The sequence below is a fragment of the Helobdella robusta genome (assembly GCF_000326865.2).
Source record: "Helobdella robusta unplaced genomic scaffold HELROscaffold_1, whole genome shotgun sequence".
Taxonomy (NCBI): domain Eukaryota; kingdom Metazoa; phylum Annelida; class Clitellata; order Rhynchobdellida; family Glossiphoniidae; genus Helobdella; species Helobdella robusta.
Window position 1 is genome coordinate 7,386,400 of NW_008703570.1, and position 25,307 is coordinate 7,411,706.

Below are 25,307 nucleotides of genomic sequence, written 5' to 3' on the forward strand. Positions count from 1 at the left end.
TCCAACAAATTCGAAAGTGTAAAAAACTGCTGGAAAGTGACGAACATATAATGTTGACGATATTCAAGCATAGTTGAACAATATTGAAACTGACCTTTTTTGGGAATGCATTCACGCTGCAGTGGACTGATCCAACCTGGTTCATTATTTTATAACAACGTTTTCAAGATTATTAAAAAGGTGTGCGTTTGGAAAAATATTTTTTCGTATGTTACAACTGAGTGATCAACAAAATGATAACTGACTCAAAAGTTTAATAATTCTAAATAAAACCACGTGTATGAAACAAACAATAGAGCCAATGTAAACAAACAATAAAACTGATGCAAGCAAGCAATTAAATTGAAAAGAACAAACGTTAAAACTTTTGTTAAAAAAAGATTAAAAAGAAGTAAACAAACGTTAAAAGTGATCGAACGATGAAATTGAAATGAACAAGCAGTAGGTGCGAACAAACCATTGGCGGATCTTTCTTTCCACTTCTGCTTGTTGATGACGAGACATGCCTCCCAGGCTCTCGTTGTTGTTCTCGTCGTTTCGAAATTCAAAACAGATTGCGGCGTTGATGAAGTGGTCGACGGCTGTGTTGACACGCTGTTGCATGCCGAAGTTGACGAAACATTTCTATCAGAATCTGACGACATCGTAGTAGTTGTCGTTGTGTTTGTTGTTGTTGCTGACGTGTTTGCACTGTTTGGAGTTGTTGGCCTGGGACGGTTCATGAGATACACGAATCTGTCCGCCATGTCTCCGAGTACTTGCAAGCTCGGATCAACAATGAAATCTATGAAACCTGAGGTACGCGTTTTAACTCCAATGATTCAATGGGAATGATATTTTACATATGGTGACCAAATTATACAAACATCTATTGTTTGACTGCCTTTTGAAAAATATTTTAAGCTTAGGCAGCATTTTAGGAATGTTTAATATTCAACACTAAAAAATTCGCATAGCATATTTGCAAACAGAAAAAATTAAGTGGACAAAAGCAGCCAACCAATTTGTGATTCGGCTACCAGGGTGTTCCTTCGATCACAGAGAGGTGATACTGGAAGTGAGAGCTGCTCTTCTTGGTCGCCCTATCAATCCAATTTTCATAACAAGATTGAAATTCAATTATTAAAGATATTGTAGTCCAATATTAATAAAGATATTGTAATTTTCAATATACGGACAAAAGAACTAATTATAATAAACAACTTTTTTCACTATTATGATTTATTCATAAAAAGAAATTATTGCAAATTGGTTTGCTACTGAAACATTTTTCAACGTAAATTAAGCAACCTGCTATGTCAAAATATTAAAACCAGTTTAATTAAAACCAATGTAAGCTTTTATTGCAAATATTAAACAAACGTAAAAAGATATGAAACGGAAAAAATTAAATGAACACACCAAGAAGCTCCTACCTGTCTGAAGAACTCCTCCATAAGCAGTTCAGTCCACTTATGATGGAGCTCCCAATCCTTTGCAGGGTGGCTGATGTCACTGCAGTGCACAATTAAGGAGAGGGCTTTCGTTTTGTCAATCCTGTAACGTACGTTGATGCAAATTATGTTAAGAAAATCATAATATTAAAATTATATTTTATTATGGATGTAATATTTATTCATATTAATGAAATTATTTCATTCTATCTGCTGAGATGAGGGTATGTGCATTCATTATCTTGTCATGTCTTTTAGAATGAAAGCTCTAATCCCATAAGACTCTTGTTTCTGGTGATGACGGTGATGCTGATAATGATGATGTTGAGAATTCTAGTGTTGATGAATATCTGTACGTTAAATTTTGTATCTTCGTACCTTCAACTCTATGAACTTTATAAGTTGGATAGCATGCATTTTTCAACTGTTGTAGATTGTCGAAACTTTTTTTTAATTAATTAAAGTTCACAAAAAATAATGTCAATAGATTTTTCTTAAATATCAAAATGAACAAGTTGATAAACAATTCTTTAACAACAATACAGCAGTATTCGATTAGCACTGCTTGCTTGATACCTGCTTCTTAATTAATGTTTAATTTTTTGTTGTGAATCCATTTATCAAAATGCTATTACAATTTATTCATGTTATTTCTATTCATAAGCAGGAAAGCTCTTGTTTATGGAAGAAGTTATAGAGTAGGTTATCTTTACAGAGGCTTACTTTCTGACTATGTTGTTGCCAAACTGTTCGGCTGATTAAACATTGTTTCATTTCACTATTTTATTTATTTTTACATAATTTAATAATTTTAATTATTATTTTTAAAAATGTTATTGATTGAATGGGTAAATACAATCATTCTTAATTTTGTTGTCAGTCCGCTTTCAATTAATTCGAACAAAAATATTGTTATACTATATTAAAATGTTGATATCAGAATGCAAATTAACTAACAAATAAAAATGGTAAAAAGAGTTTAAAAAGACATTGTATACAACCAAAAGGCGTTCGTTTAGGAAGAAAAAAAAACTGCTTGTCAGCAGAATTAGCTGAGAAACATAAAGAAGGAAAGCATTTAAACGGTGATTGCTGAGCCGTGCTTCTCGTCGCTGGACGCTTGCCGTATTTATGTCCTGTCGGCAATGGCTTCACAATTAAGGAAGTAATGTACGGGCTTAAAAAGCTCTCGTTCGGATAAACACTGACTGCCATGAAAATATATTAACGTGTTCTTGGATAATACACGAATGTGTTGTTTCCAAATGTGTGAGCATTTTGTAAAATGTTGTAACGTCTTTGAAAATGTATGTACTTGTACGTGTTTGATATTTTCCAGTAACAGTTTTGCTTGGAGATAAATGAAAAAAATAGTCGGAAAATTGCTGTTCTAGTTGTGGTAATAAACTGAAGATTTTGGAAATGAAATCGTCTCCAAAAAGAGAGAGCAGTTGAGAAAAAAACTCTTAAACAAGATCTTCAACAATTTTCATGAATTTAAAAATTAACCAACACAAAAGTGCTATAAATAATAAAATTTTAAACATTGTATCAGTAAATGTAGTTTAAAATTAGTAACTCACAAATATATTTTCAGAAAGATTTTATGATAAAACACCAAAATTTTAAAAATCTCCCATTAACATTAAACTTTATGTCAAACACGGTCTTACGTATACAACATTCGTAAAAACTTACGCACGACTTTTTTAAAGATTATAGTAAATTCTTCTCTGTAGATATAACGAAACAGAAAAAAGTAGTAATAATAAAATGATTAGAAATGATTAGAACATAAACATAGTATCGTAATATTAAGGATAGGTTTAGTTTTTGCTGACCGTAGAAGAACCAGTACCTACCATGTCTGTGTGTTTTGCCAATGTTGATGAACAAATTTATCATTCACGTAGAAGGGACAAGCTAGATTACAAAGCGTGCGTATACTTGGTGCAGCGTTAAGTAGAAAAAATTTGTTTAGTACAAAAACTGTATCTAATTGGAAATTAAAAATATAAGCTGTTTCTAGTTAGTCAAAAATATTTAGACTTTCACAAATATTGATAAAAATGTAAAAAGAATTCATAATTTTAAAAAATTTGATGTGAATTTTTAATTGTAATAATAACAATAGCTTTCAACACAGTTATAATTTTAACAAGGACAACAATACTTAATAATTATAGACATAACAATAATAAAAGATCAAATGAAAGGATGGAAGAATGTTCAAAATTTTATAATCAGAAAATTACATGCTGTGTGCTAGTGAAGCAGCTAAATCCTCACTGGTACCTTAACTAATCGGCATTTTCCAAACAACTTTGGAGAAAAGCTGAACCAGAACGCCAACAATTATTAAATGTTTCCGCAACCATGGTCTCAATCTGACAAACATTCAATAAGTCATTCTTTTGAGTGAATTCAGTAATTTCAGTAAATAAGAACCATTTAGATGCAACTTCCCGCATGATCAACGCGACACAACACAAACAACATAACCCTCATTCCTGAAATATTCACAACTAATCCGGGAATAATCTAGAAACTAATCATTCACATGATTAGTATTATCTCACTGAACACGTAATTTCTCCGTACATGGATGCTTAAGTCAATTTGTTTGAGTGAGAGTTGAGCACATAGGCAGAATTATGTCTTCTTTTAGTCACTTCATCACGCAACATCATCATACATTGTCATAATTAATTACTTACCCATTTCGTTAAATAACTATAAAATTAGTTAATAATGTTTTATCAGTTTCACACAAGCAACTTGCAATCCATGTTATCACTGACAAATTATTTAAATAACCTGAATCATTTATCACTAAAAATATCAGTTGTACAAAAACACAGGATTTTTAAAGAGAATTATTATAATGTTTAGCATATGACACCAGCTCACAAGTTGGCATTAATTCATCATGTAACTATCATTTAATCACATCATTATAACGTTTTATTAACACGCACATCACACGTTCACAACCATCTGTTACTATTTTGAAATTATATTTTTCAGATAAATTAAATTAATTAAGAAGTCTTTTATTTCAGGCAGAATTTTTTTCTGAAGTTTCTACGTGTATCATTCAAACTTAATTAGATTATTAACATATTTCGTTCATGCTCTAATTTTTTTTCAAATGAAATAATTTAATTATTATAAAAAACATTATTTTAGCTCTGAGAAAAACAAAATTAAACTGACATAACGAATTTATCATCCTTGTTTCAACGCGATAAAACATACAACAGCGCTATCAAATTTGTTGCTGGCATCCATCTTCAAACGTCACAACAACTGAAACTTGTTAAAACATACCCACTAGACAGACCATCTCATGCCATACCACAATTATTTAAAATTCACCAACAAACATTTCACACTGCTTCACTCATATTTCAATAAGGCATATTACAGCAATTAGCAAACTGTATCTCACATTTCAACCACTGAAATAAATAAATACATCGTAAGGCCGAAAATTTCATCAAAACAAGCTGCACTGCACATATCACATTGCATTTCGTCTAATTATCCACAAAAGTAACGTTACAATAAACAAGGCACTCAATTACCTAACCACAAAAACATTTAACAACACATAATATTATTAAAACGAACATTAAACAATTTACAACATAGTACAATCCATTTCTACACGGAAACCTACTAAAAAATATTTTTCGACACATTTCAGCACATTACAAATTACATCAAACTACATAGAATTACAAAATGTTGCAACAGCGAGGACTAACGTTTCTTGAACGTTCAGTGAATGTTTCACTGTTTTAATTTGCTGGAAGTGTAGAGACATGTCTGTAGACAGAACAATTTCAATCATGTTGGCTCGCAGCTCCCTGGATCAAATCATCATTCAATCAATTATTCAATAATTTATCAATCAATTATTTAATTACTTTTCAATCATTTTTATTAATCAATTATTCAATCAAATATTAATCAATTATTCAATCATTAATTATTTAATTGTTTATCAATTTTTTCAAGTTAAATCTGTAATCGATCAATCATTTCGATAGTTACCTTCGTGACTTAGTTCAAGTTGTACTTTTCATTTTTAGAAATTTATTCAAGTTACTCTTTTTTTTTTACAAAATTATAAAAACGAATTGCCGTTGGTTTTTACTTAAATAGAGATGGATGAAAATTAAATGCAAGCTGATCATTTACCGAAAGCGATGCAGCTGGCTTTGACACTGCCTGCAAGCCCTTGCAAGAAACAGTGAAGTGACTTTAACTTTTTTATGCCCAGTTTTTTTCCTTTTATAGACTTACCACTCATACAAAATAAATTTAAATTTGTTTTATTACAAAAAATGCTAATTTTAACATCGGTAAACACTTTTAAATTGCTATTTAAGCAAATAAGGCACGTTTTTAAATCACGAAGTACCTCCCTGTCCAGAGAACATTACAAAAATGTTGCCTTACAAACGCTAGATAATTAACATTATATAAAAAAATAAATAAAAAGTTTTAATAGTTAACATTTTTTGAACGTGATTTTTTATTCATCATAGTTGAGGCATAATTTTTATAACGAAAATCATTTTGCAATAGTTCGAAGATGACTCGTCATTTTTCATACATCGTCGTCAATGTTGTAAATGTGGGCATTCACACAATTTACACAGTCGTGAAGACCAACATGGCAAAATAAAATTGAAAATAGGAAGGTAACGATGTATTGTGACGATGTTGTAGCAGTAGCAGTAGTAACGCAATCAGCACTAGAGAGGAAGCTGTGAATATCCCGGCATGTAATACAAAGGATATCATTAATGTTGGAAATGACTCTGAAAATAACCACAACATTCCGATTATTACCGGTTATAAGACGCCAGTGTAGTAGTTGCTACTACTATTATTGTTGCTAACACTACAACTGCAATTTTTGTGTCTGTCATTATTCATTCGCACACTCATCCTTGTTCATTCATTCACACACTCATCCTAATTCATTCATTCACTCATCCTTATTCATTCATTCGTTCGTTCGTTTGTTCGTTCGTTTGTTCATTCGTTCGTTCATTCATTCATTCATTCATTCATTCTTTCAAAATTCATTCATTCATTCAAAATTCATTCATTCATTCACAATTATTCAATCAACCAACCATTATTAAAGAATAACTCAACCATCATTATTCATTTACTTAATTATCATTATAGAATCACTCAAACCAAGAATCCAATCATCATTCTACACTCTATTGAAACATCATCTTCAACGTTGCAAGCAGCTAGACAGAAAACTTCAAGCAGTAAATTCCCTTTTTGAATTTTGCAGATAAAAAGTTTAAGAAACAACATTTTAATAATTTTTTTTAAATTTTGATAACCGTTTGAACTTCGCAATGATTTCGTACAAAAATTCCCTGAAAGAATCAAAACAAAACGTCCAAGCTGGCAACAATACGATTAAGACCTGCACGCAATCCAATAAAATGTAGAATATGGAATAATAAAAAAGCTTTAAAATTTATATCAACAAATATTTTTACAACCAGATCAAATTTGAGCCTCTATATCACTATCTCTATATCACTCTATATCACTGACATTAACGTCAAATGATAATCCGTGGCCATCATTAGCAATAGCATGTCTCACGACTAAATGATAGTTTCCAATTTGGACTGACAGCTTAAACTCATCACTTCATCTTCTTCTTCATCATCATCATCATCATCATCATCGTAATGATAAACGTCTTAAATGTCATAAAGAAACTGATTATTATCATCATGATCAACAAACACGATCATCACAATCTCAGTAGTTGTCATCTTCATCATTTTACTCACTGATCATTATCATCATCATCTTAGTCACTGATCATTATCATCATCATCGTCTTAGTCACTGATCATCATCATTCAACACCATCAATCTTGTTAATCTTCTCATGCAGCCTCCTTTACACAAATACCCACACTTCGATCATCATCGTCGTCATCATCATCATTATCATCATCATCTTCTTTTCTTCTTCATCATTATCATCACTGTCCCAATCGTTATCATCAACGACATTGTCATCATCTTTGTAGCCATCTTCATCGTAATTTTTATCACGCAATACGATTTTCTTACATGGTTTTCATGAAAATTGTAATTATTATTATCATCATCGTCATCATTTTTATCATTTCCGTTTTAGAATCCAAATAATCATCATCCAATTTGTTAGTAACATTTTAATCAGCACAAGCATCATCGCCATCATCATTTCTGCCAACATTTTCCCATTCAAACTGATGATTTCATTAAAATGTCAAATTTCTATACCAAGTTCTCATCTCCTACCAACGTTTCATTTATTTTTCCCCAATTTTTTTAGATATCACAACATCATCGCCACCCATTGCTTTATCATATTATTGTCATCATCTTCAACGTCGTCATCATTTTACCATCACCCCACCATCATCATCGTCATCATCCTCACCTGTAGTCATCTTTTTTTAAATTGGAGAGTAGGTTGACTTCGTCATCCTTCATCATTCTGAACGTTGAACTGAGATGGTGGTTCTCCAGTACTGCCTTGTCGTTGTAGAGCAGAGCTGTGTCCGAACTGTGTGGTCGTGTGTGGTCATGTGGTTGTTTGGTCATTACGACAATAATGATGATGATAAGGATGATGAAAATAGTTTATAGTGGTTTGGACAGAAATGATGGTAATGAATGTGAATGAAAATATAAGTACATATACTTATATTTTAAAATATACAACAACATTCATTAATTGGTTATTAAATTAGGAAAACATTAGCAATTCATGAAATATATTGCAACATCTTTAAATACGATAGCATTGAATCACGGTTTAAAAAACAATGAAACACATTTTTTAAATGTGGGAACATGCAAGATGAAGCGTTATATAAACCATATAATTTCAACCAATCATCATTATTATTGTCATACTCATCATCAACAACAACAACATTATCATCATCATCCTTCACCTCATCATCTTATCGTCATCATCATCTTATCACCATTATCATTCTCAGATCATCACCAACAACCCACAAACACCACCACAACCGTCATCATCATCACTATCATGATATCATCTCGTGACCTGGTGTTGATATGGAATGTATTTGTGGTTCCGGTGTGTTCGAAGTCGTGTATGAGTGAAGCTACAATGGCCGAGAAGACCTCCAAGTCTGAAAACCAGGTCTGTGTTTTTTTATTTTGGCAAATTATATTTTATTATAATTAATTAATATTTATATAATTTATATTTAAATATATACATTCTATTTTACGTTAATTATGAATCATAATATTGTTTTGTAACGGTATATTATCATGCTAATTCACTAAGTGCAAGAAAGTTAGTTGAATTGGTTATTTATAGAATCTTATAAAATTGGACCTGTAGGTTTTATAGTTTTATATTACGTTAGCAGCTCTGTTAAAAACAGAGCTGCTTTTTAAAAAATATTGCTGTTAGTTTTTAACAGGTTATGATGAAAAAGTTTATAATTTCATGTTGAATGTTTTAGAATTGAGTTTCTACCAAATAAATGTGCTACCAAAAAACCTTAAATTCTTAAAATTCAAAAATTCATGACATGAATTTAGGTCGAGCAAGCACCTGAAACAAACACTAACACTACATACTGCAACAGCAATCCTTCCAGACTTTCTTCACACACGCCCAATCTCTCTCCCACACATACATACTACGCAGACACACACAGCGCGTGCGGACAAACACACACGCACACACACAACAACAACAACACAAACACACGCACGCACACGCGCAGAAACTAAAAAATGACGTACTACCTGTATGTCTACTCCACTCATGCATACATGATGAAATTTCGTATGTGGCATCTTTATATTGGGCCTCATAAAAATTCATTTCTACCTAGACTTGCATACAAACAGATGGTGCCCGCGTTTGTACACTCAACCTTATACACTCAGCTTTTACACATTCATGTACTATAAATGTATTGTATTGTATATATGGCACATGTTGCATATGTATTATGTATGCACGATATATATGAAACTATACGTTTAAGATTTGAACAGACAAATTTCTCTAAGGGCATATAAATTTTTAATGAAATTTCAGCGAAGAAATTAATAATTAAAAATCGTGTGTTGAAACGCAAAGTTCAAATAGCATACATTTACGTACATAGCGTTTGCGTGTATGTTTGTATGCACACACAAGTATTTATAAATGGCATATATTTAAAATTTTCATACTTATGGAGTATATATATATAACGTTGTTGTTTGCACGTTGGAGTGACAATATTATGATGCAATATGAACGAAGCAGGTATAGAAGAGGAGATGTTTGTTATGCGGAATTAATTGGCACTGAGGATCCAGGGAGATGATTCGTCTGGTTGGCTAAACTATTTTTGCACCTTCCATTAATTTTAATCATCGAATACGAAGGTATCATATCATGCACATTGCGGAGAAAAAATTATTTCAAACGCCTCGTATTTAAATATTCAATAGTTTAATAAATCACCGTTAAACCGGAAGAATGTATCACGTGATGCGCGGTTTGTGTGACGTCGGCAGCGTGTATCAAATTGTGGTATGGGTTGTGGTATTTGCTGTACCCCTGCTCTAGCCGCGTCAGGAAGTGATCCAGCTTTTGTAAATTGATCTGAAAATGTAAATGGGATGTTTTCTAGGTCAGTTTCGAAATGCAAAGAAACAAATTTCTTCAGACAAGTAAATGATTCAAACAATTGAACTAAACAGGTGTTAAATAATTAGCAAAGGCGAAAATTTTTATAAAAAAAATAATTAAATAGTGATTCCAACAACTTTTTAAAAATTTCTGAAATCAATCTTTGCTGTAATTATTGTTGTCGCTTCAGCAAAAAATGTAACACATCATGACATGACACATCAATAAAATTATGAGTACGAACCTTGAATTTATTGATGAAGTCGTACCTCTGCAGAAGTTCATGACCTATGAACTTTAGCGCATGACCTTCCGAGACCTCGTTCAGTTTGAAGACATCAAATGACCACTCGTTTATATCCTAGGTGCGAAAAGTTGAACGTGCAATTAAATGTCATGCTGTTGTGTTTTCGTTTGACTTTGTTAATTAAAATTAAATAAGTAATTTGTTTAAAATAGTTTTAATAAGAACATTTTTTTAAATGATTAAAAATTTATTTGAATTTTGTTGAATTTAAGATCATTAGATATGAATAAAGCAACACAAAGCTTTCTCGACCAAACTGCATTAACTTGTTATAACGTACATATCAATAATTCATGAAGATGTTTTCACAGGCGCACAGGCGGCAACATTATTTCTTCCATAAAGTTAATTTTCCTTTTTTGTTTTTTTTTTTTGTAAATGTGGATTGTGAGTACGTTTTTTGACGAATTTTACACTTCTTCAGAATATTTTCATACGATATTTGTTTTACTAAATAAAAATTTGTTAGTCGATTAATGGTTTAAAATGGAAGAGTAATCCACTCTAATTTGTTTTCCTAGTATTTCAAATCAGAAATTAAAAACTTTTGAAATATTTCGAATCAAACATAAAATAATTTCAAACAGAACATAATTTGATAATTTAAAATACGCACTAATGACCTGCTAAGATGTTAATAACTAGTTACTCGTCAACAGAGTATCTTAATTAAAAACAAAATATCAATTTTTTCTCCTTTATAAATAACGGTAGTTAACTTTTAAAAGAATTTCCAAATACTCAAACGCATCAGCAAAAAATTTTATACCCATATTTATTTAAAATATGCACTGAGGGTTTGCACATAGGTTTTTTTATATCAATTATTTTATTTATTGATGTTAGTGTTAACTTATATGTTATGCATGCAGACAAAATTATTGCACTATTGTTTAATATCCCTAAAATCATTAAAAATTGCATTTGAATGACGTCATCATCAAACTTTTGTATTTGCCTTCTTGGTAAAATTAAAGAAATAGCGGGACCCATGTCACATTTTTTAAAAAAACTTTGAAAGAAATCACCATTAGCGAGTAAACCTATTATAAAAAGCCCGTTTGCACACTCGACAAATGATTTCATATACCATTGTGTAAATAGAAAACTAATTAACAGCCAAGGAAGTAACTTCTTGTACGACACTCCACAATGCGGAAATATAAAGAAAAAAATCATTATGCGAAAATACTCGCAAAGAGGTTTAACGGCGTCTAAATTGGTTGGAAAGAATCATTCATCAGACGACGCTGCTGCTGCTACACAAGAAGTCTGCAGCACATGCAACTAATATACTGATGAGTCTAAACTACATGTCTATCCATTCATTCAATAGCTATCTATTCCTTCAATAGTGTATCCATTCATTCTGCGTTAATTTCAGATTGTATTGTTTCAAATCCTTGACCTCGCATACAAACACCGATGTTATAACTTCAAAGATCTCTATATTTCCAACACCAGTGTTGTAGCTTCCAACGATCGTCATGTTATCTTTATTCCGTAGGTTCAAGATTTTAGATATATGAACACAACTGCTTCAAACGCAAACTTTGTTAAACGTTCATTTGAATACCAACAGTAATAGAAACAATAAACTAATCCAAGTAACTCTGTAAATCACATTTACGACTTCGCTTTCTCTTCTTGTAACCTGACTTTCACTAGAAACCTGCCTTTTAAACCCCCTTATAAACCTCACTACGTATGATGTATTTATAGCCGATTTTACAATCAAAAAATTACAAAGATTGCAAAGATAACAATATTCAAATAAAAAATAATATAGTGCAATTCGATCATTCTTGCGGTTATAACAGCATAATTGTAAATAAAATTCTGAATGACAAAATTGTACACTACGTCAATGATCAAATTTGTGGTAAACCTTTTTCATTAAAAATGCCATACAAATATTTTATAAATTAAATTTAACTTACGAGTTGAACAATACAAAATATATTTCAGTTGAAAATTGTCAATGATTTAACTTCTAATAATTCGTCGTATTCTGCGTAAGTTTGAAATTGGAATAATGAAAACGAATTTCTGCGTTAAATTTGAAATTGTAAGGATGAAAAAATTAATCACTAAATAAAGAGGTTTCTTTGTAAATAACATGTTATAAATTCTTAGAAACTCTTCAAAAAAAAAAAAGGAAAATTAATTCACAGGAAAGAAAAAATTGAAATAAAAAACCCATTAATAAAAGGGTGAATGAAATGGAACGAATAGGTATACATACAACACTCAAGAGATAATCATGAAAATAATTTATGAATAAAATGTATTTTTCAAGGAAAAATTAAATTTTTTGAAACAAATGATAATATTGATAAATTATAATAATTATATTTTAATTATTTTATTAGAAATGTTTGCGTTTGAAGCAGTTGTGTTTATCTATCAGAAATCTTGAACCAGCAGAATATCGATAACTTGGCTTTGGTGCAAGTCACACAACACATTTGTTAGAAGTGAGATCTTTGAATTGAAGTTACAACACTTTTAACTTTGACGACCGTCACTTCTAGCATCAGTGTTGTGACTCCAATTCAAAGATCTCACTCCTACGATGGTTTAATTAGAGTTCAATCATTGAAAATTTTCAATTTAAATGAATTATTTTTTCTAATTAAATTTTAAAAATAATTCAAATCATTTATAAGGAAAATAACTTGACGATGCAGGTAGTGGTTAGGGTTATGTTTGACCTTATTAGTGACAGAAGCATCAAGAAAACATTTTAATGAGCAATTGAAATCTCTTTATAATCTCCAGTTGCAGACATGGCTGGCTCGCTTATTCATCCAATATCTCGTAAATACAAATGTAATAAATAATTTTTCTACTTATGCGTATGTATATTTCTATGCCCACAGGTATGTTGTTATAAATGTATGTATCAAAGTATTTACTTGTAAGTATTTATGAAATTTTTTATAAAATATTTTTATGCGTTTATTTTTTGCTCCTTAAACGTATGTCTGTTCATGCCCTCAAATATACATTTAAGTATGCCTGCACTTAGTATGGAGAGCGATGTGGATGGAACATGAGACATTTTTTAAATAATTTTAATAAGCAACAAATTGCGTCGGTATATAGCAAATTTGTTAGATATAGTTATAACTTTGACGACCATCGCTTCCAACACCAGTGTTTTGATTTGCACTATCGCCAAATTATCGATATACCACAGGTTCAAGATTTCTGATAAATAAACACAACTGCTTCAAACGCAAACTTTTTAAACGTTCATTCGAATGCCAACAGTATAGAAACATTAAACTATTCACTAATCCAAAAATTACGCACGATAACCAATAGCCCAGATCCTAACTACATAAATCACAACTACAACCCCGCTACCCACTTCGCTATTAACCTCGCTACTCTTAACAATGCACAACTCTTCACTTAAATACAGTTTTACATTAATAACAAAATTAACAAACAGTCAGGATAATAAAAATTAATTGAGTAATGCAATGCGATAACTTCGACAGATCTAACAATATTTTTAACATAGAAAGAAGTGTATCGAATTATGTTAACTGTTCACAAAACCAGCATGTACTGCATTTGAAATATCCAACCCAATCGTTCAAGAACAGAACTTGCATGCATTTACAAAGAAAAAATTGCAAAAATTTGTTGAGGTTATTGAAGTTTGCCAATTATAATTTTAAAGGAGAAAAAATTTTCAATATATTTTTCCAGCCAGCATTACAATTTAAAGTTCACCGAATTTTTGACAACTAATTGTTCTCACTTTAAAGTTTTTTAATTAATTTTACAAAATTGTTTGAAAATAGAAATAGTTTTTATGACAACTCAGCTAAAACTTTAAGTTTTTGTTGACTTTGAAAATAAATCTTTATATTTAACAATATGACTGCAATTTTAATTTTCGTAACCATCAACATCACTCTCAATTCGTTATTCATTGTCTTTTGTTCTAATCATAGTTTAAATTTCAAAAATTCCTTTTATTCCACCACTTAAATATTTTTCTTTAAAACATCTTGTATAGTTAACAATTATGCAAATTAGTTTCAATGAAATATAGTTCAGCGTTTTCATTCAGTAACCATCTTGTCCATGTGAACGAGTTTTGTAATTAATTTTAAAACTCTTAGCGTTAACTTATTTTCCCTGCTTTTTGAAAAGTTATTGAACAAATTTTGTATTGTCGCCATATTAATTTTGTTTATTTTCTTTATGTTCACTTTATTGATAATGTGCAACAATATGTTAAGCCTGAAAGAGAGAATACACGTTGCTAATAGCAAAAATGTAGGTTGTTTTTATCAGGTTACTATGAATAAAAATTAGAAACAACAATTAATTGATTGTAAATTAATAAACTGAAACAAAATTTAAACCATTTGATTTCCAACTTGGTTATGAAAAATAATTTTATGTGATAATGAGCTTTTTGAAGGTGTGTGTTTTCGTACTTGTCACTATTTTTAGAAGTTAATGATTTTATGACATTAAATAATTTTGTAGGCGCCTATTTGAATTCAGATAGCTCCAACTATTAAATATAAATTAAACTTAAAAAAAAGATTTTAGCATAAAATATGGCAAAACATCATTAAACTCAAGCTAACAAAAATTTAAGAGAGAAACTCCAAAAACAAAAAACGGTTCTGCACATTATTTGTAGAGTCTAATTTGTGAAACAACAAAAACATTGTAAATTCTAAAATTAAATTCCATAAATGCAGAGTTTTATGATTTTTGCAGATATTTTATTATACTTTGTTATACTGTTTTAATTTATTGAAATAAAAATAAAGAAAAAAAACGTTTATGTTTGTGACATTCAACCTGAGAAGTTTCAATAAACACAAACATTTGACATTTTAAAAACAAAATTCAAAAATTAGACTCCAAATTTTTTTACACAAAATAATTAACTTTGCTTTTTAAAAAATTTTTTTTCAAAAATTTTCTGCTGTGAAAAAATATTGGCTTTTGAAACAAAATGAAAAATTTTCAAAATTTATGAATTCATCGTAACTCTTTTAATGTAGAAAAAATTCAAGCCTTTCTGCTGCTTCTATCGAGATGTTCAATTTAGAAAATTAAAACCACTAACTTTAGAAAATTTTTTAATAATAATTTAGAATTAATTATTAAAGTTTGCTTTTTTCAGTCTTCTTCTTTTTTCTTGCGCCTTATTCTTTCAGGACATTAGAAATAAAATTTAAACGTTATTGGCCAATAAGTAGGCATTTTTTGTGTGAGAGTCTGAAAAAAACTATAAGGTGAATAAAACCCATTTTATTTAAAAATGAGTAAATTTAAAACTAATTTGTGGTTGCACACTCTTATTTAATGAAAAAAATAATAATATGAAGGTAAAATATAAAATAAGAAAAAATGATTAAAAAAATGAATAAACATTGATCGAAAAGTTTTTCCAAATCAAAAAAAACATTACTCAAACACTCAAGTCATTGGTGAGAAAATTAATAATAATGATTCATCATCAATTAAGTTTGGTTTTACAACTTTATTATCTATTTTTACACTTTTATTGCACTAATAACTTGAAACGAACTAATTATTAATAACTTTATTTTAACTTTTAAAGTTTAATTCTTCATTTGAATTATTAATTTCAAAGGTTTTATTTATAGACATCAAACAAATAACCAACAAAATTTTACCACCCACATTTAAAACATTTTCATTCCAGTGAAATTCATTCCAGTGATTTACAAAACAAACAATTAGTTACTCTGGGGTTTCGGGCAATGTAGACAGTGCATCAAATATTTCATTATGTCATACCATCAAAAAATAACTTTTCCTATGCAAGGACAGAAACAAAATTTTTTTCCATATTTTTGATAAAATGAAAAATTTTGAAAAAATGTCTGATTAAAAACAATTTTGAGTTAAAAATGTGTTTTTTTTGTTTTGAAAAAATTTATTACTTTAAAAAATTTGTTAAATTAGTTTTCTCTTGTTTTTGATGATGATGATGATGGCGTTGGTAATGATGATGATGATGTTAATGATGAAGATTTTAATTTTTATGATGAAGATGATTGTAATGTAAGATGAAATCGTTAATATTGATGATTTTGTGTAACCGAAAACTTTTGTGAATTGCTTTATTGAAAAATACTCTGGTGTTTTCCAATTAGATGATGAAAATGACTTGCATTTGATTTTAATTAGTTAGATTTTTTTGTTTGGTTTTTCATAACTTGTCAAACTTCTTCATTCGTTTAGTACATATTCAAAATTTTTCATTCGCCTTTTTTTGGCACATTAAGCTTTTTAATTCTCAGGATTGACAAATTTTCATTGTAATTACAAATCTCGCTAAGTAAAACTAACATATATTATTTCGTTGAAATGTAAAACAATTATTTTCATTGTAACTCAAAATATTATTTTTTATGTTACATAAAATAAATTAAACGCATATTACTTTTTTAATGTTTCTAATATTTTTGTTTATTAAAAGCAATTAATTTATAAACATAACAGTTGGCAGAGGACAGAAGAGAACTGTAATGTTTGCGTACTGCTGTCAATTTTATTAGCTTCGTTATTCTTGACGATCCATTAGGAGTGTTTCATTGGTTTCAAACGAGAAAAAACGAAGAAAATTAACGTAATTATCATAGCTTCGCTAATGTATCACCATCCACAAACAGGTGTAAGCAAAGGTGATGTTCAGCGATGGAAACATTTCTCTTTTTCAATTTCCAACGCTTGAACAATGTTTAAATAAATTGTTTCTTGTATGTTTTTTTTGTGCCGCAACAAATAAATTCACGGTGTTTCTATTTGCTTTGCAAAACTGAACAATTCAAACTTCCATAGTTAAGAAAAATATTATTCATTATTATGGTAAAAAATGAGAAAATATGCATAAAAAATGTTCATCAATTTTAGTTAGATTTTATGCATATTGTAAGTTTATTCGTTGGTTTGTTTTCACTAGGCTAATTTCTTAACACTTTTGTCACTCGCATTATTTTCCTACGAGTTTCACCTCGTCTTTTTTTTAAATTTCAACAGTGTACGGCCAACGTAACGACAACATTTATTTCAAAAGTAACTCAAAGTTTCTGTTGCATTATTCAAACAGCATCATGCTTGTTGTTATGAACTTCAGTGATAACTAAAAGTGAGAGCTTTCAACATAATAGATGCAAATAAACTTTACGATGCCCATTTGAAATGTAAACAAAACAATCAACCAAGCGATCACATATTTTGTTCAACCAGATAATTACCAAAACAAATTTCAAAACAAATATGGTAAATGTCTTTTGATGTCAAAAATGTGAACGTCGTCGTAGCAATAATTAATGAGTCAAGAGAGTTGATTGATTATTTCTGTCAATACATCTAAATAAACTAATTAATAATATTTGTTCTGTGCACATGATCCGTTGTGATGGTTTTAGTCGTGTTCCTCTGCGTACGACATGCTGCTCTTGTTGCTCTTTCGTCGATTTCCTTCCAGCAATTATTAATTGCAATCTTCCAGATGTGAATTAATGTTTGATATGGTTGCATTGCGTTCATGTACAGAACATATTGTTAGTATGATATGTGGAGAAAAGCTTATTGAACATTGTGCTTTGATGGCAAGAATTAAACTAATGCATCAATTAGTTAAGAATTTTTTCATTATATCGTTACAAAAGTTATTATCGAAACGTCGAATCAATTGAGAAACTATAACTAATGCTAATATTCTCACATTTTACATATGTTTTTTATTTCGCATTAACTCTTTTTTTCAATTTATTTAATTCTTAAACTGCTTCTTAGTAATTTTCGAAAGATTAAACAACGAGTGAGCTCTTCCAAACCGTGAACTGCATCATAGGACCAAACGCTCTAAAAACTTTAGAAACTTTAAATATTTATGAAACAATGTTGAAAACATTCTAATTTTTCAATAATATTTAATAAATGAAAATTAATGGTTGGAACTTGACAACGCAAATTCGATTTTTAATGATCACCGTGTTTCAGAGCTCAAACTGTATATACGTTCCTCATGAACTTCCGAATTGTTTTCCAACGAACAATTTCAATCCCAGTTTTAAAAAGCAAAGAAGGTCTGGGGAAATATGTAGCAACGTTGTGAACGTACAGTACAATTTATACATACTTCTCTGAACCTGCTTGTTATCTGATTTTTTAACAGGACGTCACATGTTCATGCTCATGTTATAGAGCGTACGAAGCCATAACCAAGGGTATACATTGTATACTATACAATGCTTAAATTATACCTTCCAAATTTGTTGAGTGGTTGAATTTTCAACCTGAATTTGAACAATGTAATCTTTCATTTTGATTATTTTTACTTTCCATTATATTAAGAGCTCATTTTAATTTTAGTTAACAAGTCAGTCAAATTGATGCATAAACAACTTTATCATCATTTTCATAAACACATTATCATCGTTCATTAATTATCCGGTCTTTGTTGCATCTTCGTCTGGTTCATTAAAAATTTGTTCAATCAAATGTATGTGTTTTTTATGTATGCTCAAGGTAGAACATACGCAAATAAACACAAACACACACACACACACGGGCGCACACGCACATGAACTCACATGCACGTACAAGCGCACACAAACGTATGTAGGCACTGACAAGCGTACAAAAAGATATATTCGTACGATTTAATATAGGAGGCATGAACGTACAGTACGCGCTCAGGTTCCGTCTTGCTGTTCACTGCTATGTTATTGTTGGCCTTGTCAGTTGGTCACGATGACGATGTCAACATTGACGATGATGATAATGATGGCGACGGTGATGGCGATGATGATGATGCTGATGATGTCTTTTTTGTGGAGGCATACGCCGCTTATGTTTGTTTAATGATTGCGTTTAAAACCTTGGAGCATGCCATCTAGAGTGGCTAGTCTCTTGCTTCTCTCTTTGTTTTCATTTTAGAATTTTAGAGAAACAAAAATAAGTTCATCCTTCATCATCATAATAAATTATTTTTAAAACGTACTCGCTTACTCTCCTTTATGATTTATGCGATTACTTAATTTTGTAACACTCAGTTGTTTATTACTTAAATGCCCGTCAGACATTATTTATTTCATAGAGTTAATTATGACTACCAACGATTCATTAATATTCTTCCCATCAACCGTTTGTTTAACCTAGCTCGCTCGTGTACCGCCGCCTGGAACTGATGGTGATGAATTTTCTTTAAAGTCCTTCCACACCTAGGTAGACGTGCATTTGTTTGTACGTGTGTGTGTTTGTTTGTACGCATGTGCGTGTGTTTGTACTTGTGTGTGTGTGTGTGTTTGCTTTTTATTTTTTGATGTTTGTGAACATGCCTGTACAAAACGCTGTTTTCAATGTGTACATTCATGCAGGCAAGACGCTTTTGTGCAGTATTTTTGGTCATAGTGAGTTTCTGTTATTTGATTGTTACATTTCAAAACTATTATCGCTTTTATATTTTTATCATTAAATGTATTATCTCTCTCTCTTTCTCACTACATATATATACATATATATAAAGAAAAAGAGAGAGAGAGAGAGAGAGAGGAGAGAGAGATAGAAATAGACAGATAGCACTTGAGTGTTTTGTTAGCCATCTAGAAATTAATAAAATTTTGTTTTGCTGAAGGCGTTTTGAAATTTGTTAAGGTTTCCAATTATTTGATGAGTGACGCACGTTAACGTGGTGAATAAATGTTTTTTTCTCTGAAATTGCCGACGAAAAAAAATAGTTAATAAGCCACAAAATTTTAAAATGTAATCTTGTCAAATTAAAGATATTGCAAAAATTTCGTTCAAAGAAATGTTTTAAATAATTAAAAATGTAATTATACATAGTTTTATTTTGAAGTAGAGTTGATATTTAACGTTAATCTCGAAACATTCAACAAAATTGTATTTTGAAGAACAAATAAGGAAAGAATGTCTAGAAAGAGGTGAGAACGATTGGAACCAATGATAAATAAATCAAATAATAAATGAATGGATTAAAAAATGACTGAATGGGTTGTCTGACACAAACTTTCATGTGAGCTGCAACTTTTGTAGGAACTTTGAATCCAGTGGAGCAACAAATCCGTCTGTAAATTCTGCAGAAGTGACAAATTGTTGGAATTTTTGTAATTATTTTTCAAAAAAAAATATTCCAGGTTTTTCTTTGTAAAGACATTTAGAAAAACTATCAAATGTTGATGAATATTCATTTCCTAGTAAAATGTAATTTGTGACATGTAAATTTAGGACCAAAACAGAACAATAAAAAAGTAGGCCACACTTACTTGTCGACCATGATGCCAGCTCTGATGGCGTTTGCCACACTTCTGAATTTTGGTTTTTCCTTGTGAACTTTCTTGACGGGGCAGCTGGAACTTGCTCTGCTGAAGGTCATTGCCAGCCAGTCCCTCACCTCCGCTGGAACCACATTCGTCTCAACTCGACTGAGAATCTCGCCATCGTCGTCATCATCACCACCTCTCGTCTGCCTGGTGGAGAAGTTTTTAACGTTGGTTTTTTAACAAAACTATTTTGAAGTTTGAAAAAAAAATTTTAAACGCATAGAAAATTGTTTGAATATGCAAGAAATTTCCGCTGTTTAATAGTTAAAAGAATTAGATATTATATTTTGACAGCCATATGCACATTTGAAATTTGCTGAGCTGTAACATGGGTTAATATTTTTTAAACGTACAATTTTTTGTTATGACGTTAAAAGTGTGCCAGGAAAAATTTTCAAAAATAAACTTTTGTTGCGTTGAATCCTTTGGGAAAAGTTGATTTAAAAGCTTTCTAAATAAGTTATACGTTTCTAGTGTTTGCGGCTCGTCGGCTTTTCGTCGGCGCAATCAATTTTCAAACATTATTTTATTTTTTGCAATGCTTCTTTAATTGATTAATCTTTTTTTTGTTTTTATATCATTAAAAACATGCATGTGATTATTTCAGTAATTTTCCGAAACTTCGTAACAAAATTAATTTAAGTTTCTTTGACCAGGACAGCAATAATAAATCGCCCTAATGTGTCGTGTCATAACTTGACGCGTGAACAATTTGGACTAATGAACACGTCAAAGCAGAAGCGTGGAGTAAAAAAGTTTTTGGAAAATATGAGAATGAATGAATGCATTGTTCACAGCTGGACACAGCCATTGCTGCACAATTCGAAACTCACTAAAACGTAACGCTTAAAAATGTTTTCTCAACACAACCTTCAATGAAAATCCGTCATTCCGATTTAGCCAGCAATCAGTAAACTAATCAATAAAATTTCTATAGCACGCACAACACACACGCACACACATTGGAAAAAACGAATTAATAAATTAGTTAAATACATGCATCCATCCACATTTTATTTATCCGTCCATTTATCCATCCATGCGCCTGTCTGTTATTCCATCTGTCCAATCATCCATTCATTCATTTATTTTTTATTCCTTTAATTATTTGTTTATTCGTACACGCATATAGAATGTTCAATATTTAAATATTCACACATCAGTTTTAAAAACGTCTAGCCAGATAATGATGGTTCATTTAAAAAAAAAGAAATTTCAGTTTTACGTGAATAAAAATTGCACTTCGTAATTCAGTGGCGAAACTTTTCAATAAATGCTTGCGATTTCATCGGAGTGCTGATTATTATTATCAATAATTCATGGTCCTCTAACATGAAACATGCACTAGTGCAAATATGAGAAATGTAGTAATATGTGTGTAGGCGAGCTGAACCAACAGCCTGGATAATGTCCCCACCCATCCACCCCGCCACCATCAGCTCACGACACATCCCACACTTCCTGACGTTGACTCTTCTGTTTTATGTGACGTCATGTTTCCTCTGGAGCCAACAAGATGGATGTTAATTGCCGTTCAAACGTGTGTTTTCAAATTAGCCCCATTAAATTTTACGTTGCACAACGACACATGCATGTATATATATATATATATATATATATATATATATATATATATAAATATATATATATATATATATATATACATATATATATAAAGCTACTTAGGTTATATATATATATATATATATATATATATATATATATATATATATATATATATATATATATATATATATATATGCGTGTGTGTGTGTGGTTGTGGTTTATAGGTTGGTGCGTGTGTGCATGCGCGCGCGTTTACATTTACAAGTACATTTAGGTTCATGAATCAACTGCAAATTAACTTTTGAAAAGTGTCTATAATTTTATTTTTACGTTTATAAACGATAATAATTTTTTCTGGTTTGCCTGCCTAAACCAAACACTAAGCTACGTACTGGGTCGGATACATTGGCGGATCTAGGGTGTGTAGGAAACCGTTGTAAGCGTTATTTGTGTAAAAGTTAGTAAAAGTCGTTGTTTTAACGTAAAAAGTCATTATTTTGAAGAGAGAATTGACATTATAAATCAATTAGCAAAAAAGTGCCCCATGCCGTCAAAAGTCTGGTCTCCGTGGGTACAGAAAATCTTAAAAATTTTCGAAACAAATTCACCAAGTTTTTGTTGGAAGTTTTTTCCAACTTTTTGAAAAATTCCCGTACCTAGGACTTCAAATACTTTTTGAAAGTGTTCAAAATTTAGTGGTTTCCCTCCGTATTTAATTAAAAAAAACTTCTGCTACTTTTAAATCCGGCCCAACTTACAGGCAAATAAAATAGTTTTATTACATTACACAAATTGTATTCACGTTCTTTTTTTCCTGACTGGAACAACTAAAAGGTTTTAATTCCTTCATGGCTCATTACACAAGATACCAAACATACACACTCCACACTCAATCACAATTTTGAGACATTTGCATACAAAATTTGGTCACTGAGGAATAAATCAATATAATTTGATCAAGGAAAAATATAAAAACTAAGTGTTACAAAATGAGATACATTCATGTGATGGTGATTAAACTACAAATGAAATAAACATCAGTGAGAACAATTTACACCACCAGATATTAAAAATCCACTAAACACGTAGAATGTCTTTAAAATGATTAAAATGTTTCGATTATGTTTAAAATGTCTTAAAAATGCTTAAAAATAATTTCAACGAAGCACGCAGACACCACTAACTGTTCGTCATCGTGCAGTTTGAACGATCGCCTGAGAACATCAATGGCCAGCTGGATGGTCGACCTCAGCTCCTCGCGTGAGATGTTGTTTCCTTTCTCTATCCGCTCCAATAATGCTCTCAATCTGATGGCGGAAGGATTTGTCAACGGGTTTCATAAACAACTTACGTTTGCATTCGTCATCAATCTTCCATCATCATTTAACTTCAACTGATATCATATTTCCGTCACATATCAACTTTATTTAAAGTATTATTTTAACATTTCAATATTATATTATTTTATAATTTTTAGATTCCAGAAACCATTGCAACGTATTTCATATTGTTTTTTTTGTTCACAAAAATATTAAAATATTTATATTCGGAGCGGAAAGAACAAAATATGATTTAATCTGAGTGTATGGAGGTATAAACCTTCGTGACCATGGAATCTGATGTTTTATTACAACCTCTAGAATAAAATTATGATAACACAAACCCTCATCAGCTCTCTAAGCCAGAAAGAAGATGATATAAAATCAATGGCACAACGTCACATTAAACATTCGCGGAGAATAGTTATTATCATGAACATGTCATCAAATTTATCGGAGAACATCATCAACGTCATTGTTATCATGGCGATCGTCGACTCGTTGAAATTGCGTCACTGAATTAATTTAATTTTTATTGTCTTCTGAAATATCGCAGTAATATCAAACCAGACTTTCCATTTCAACATTTGTTTACCAGTTAGTTACAAATTGAATTTGACTGTTACGTTTCAAACTGAACAAACAAATTTTAATATGAAAAATGATTTGATTAAAAATGTAATGAAAAACTATTATAAATTATTGAAAATATCATAGAAAAAGCGTTAATACTTACGTACAACACTTTATTCCACAATAAATTAAAAAAAAAATAGTTCTAAGTATGGTAACGCTAAAAATTAATACGTATATGCTTGATTGCAAGCAAAAAAGTTTATTTTTGTTTACAAATTTATTTTAGCTATAGAAATTGTGAGAAATTGGTTTATTCAAAATATTCGTGCAATCAGATCTCCTGTTTATTGATAAGTTTCCAATTATTATTTTTTTACAGATCACCTTTGAAGTGGCTTGTTTAAATGCGATAAAAAAAAGTTATCAGTAGTATCCATTATTACAAATTATTTTTAATTATTGAAAATGTTGAATTCATTTGAATGATTTTACACCATTTCAAACAGTACTGCAAACGAATCTAAAGTACAACAAGCTAAAATAGTATAACTCTTACTAGGAAAAAACAGAAATGGAAATTTAATTTCTTTGGTACCTAAATCAACTAATCAAATTTCTTTTATCGCTCTTCAATATATGATGATTAGTATTGTTTTCCAATTTGGCCGAGCCTTCCAAAACATGATTTCAAATTGCTCATTTCTGCGGAAACAGACTCAACAATGACCTGAAATGACCTCGAAACATTTGACCTCAATTTCTCAGCTAAATTTTTTATCCATGTGATCAGTTTCTGCACGTTAAACAAATGGCTTGTGTTGTGATAAGGAAAAAAGCAACAATAACATTGCGTTAAAATGCAAATTCGAACGCTAAGCTCAATATGCGTCTAAGTGTGCGTGAATTGTTTTTAACAAAAAATAATTTTTAGTTACTTATATTTATATTCCCATTTGTTTTTATTTTACGTATCAATCATTTATAAAAATTTTTTTGGGAAATATTTATAAATTTATT

General features: G+C 30.4%; 1 protein-coding gene across 1 annotated transcript; it reads right to left on the bottom strand.

Moving 5' to 3' along the window:
- Positions 1 to 245: 245 nt before the first annotated feature.
- On the bottom strand, positions 246 to 20,951 carry HELRODRAFT_62653 (hypothetical protein; the record flags this gene model as incomplete). The annotated part of the gene is made up of 11 exons (XM_009011079.1): positions 246 to 634; positions 716 to 793; positions 1,001 to 1,082; positions 1,416 to 1,536; positions 5,204 to 5,305; positions 7,921 to 8,046; positions 8,560 to 8,660; positions 9,991 to 10,131; positions 10,403 to 10,519; positions 20,517 to 20,583; positions 20,773 to 20,951. Coding segments are annotated over 11 exons (1,503 nt in total), but the record flags the coding sequence as incomplete, so codon positions are not given.
- Positions 20,952 to 25,307: the final 4,356 nt, after the last annotated feature.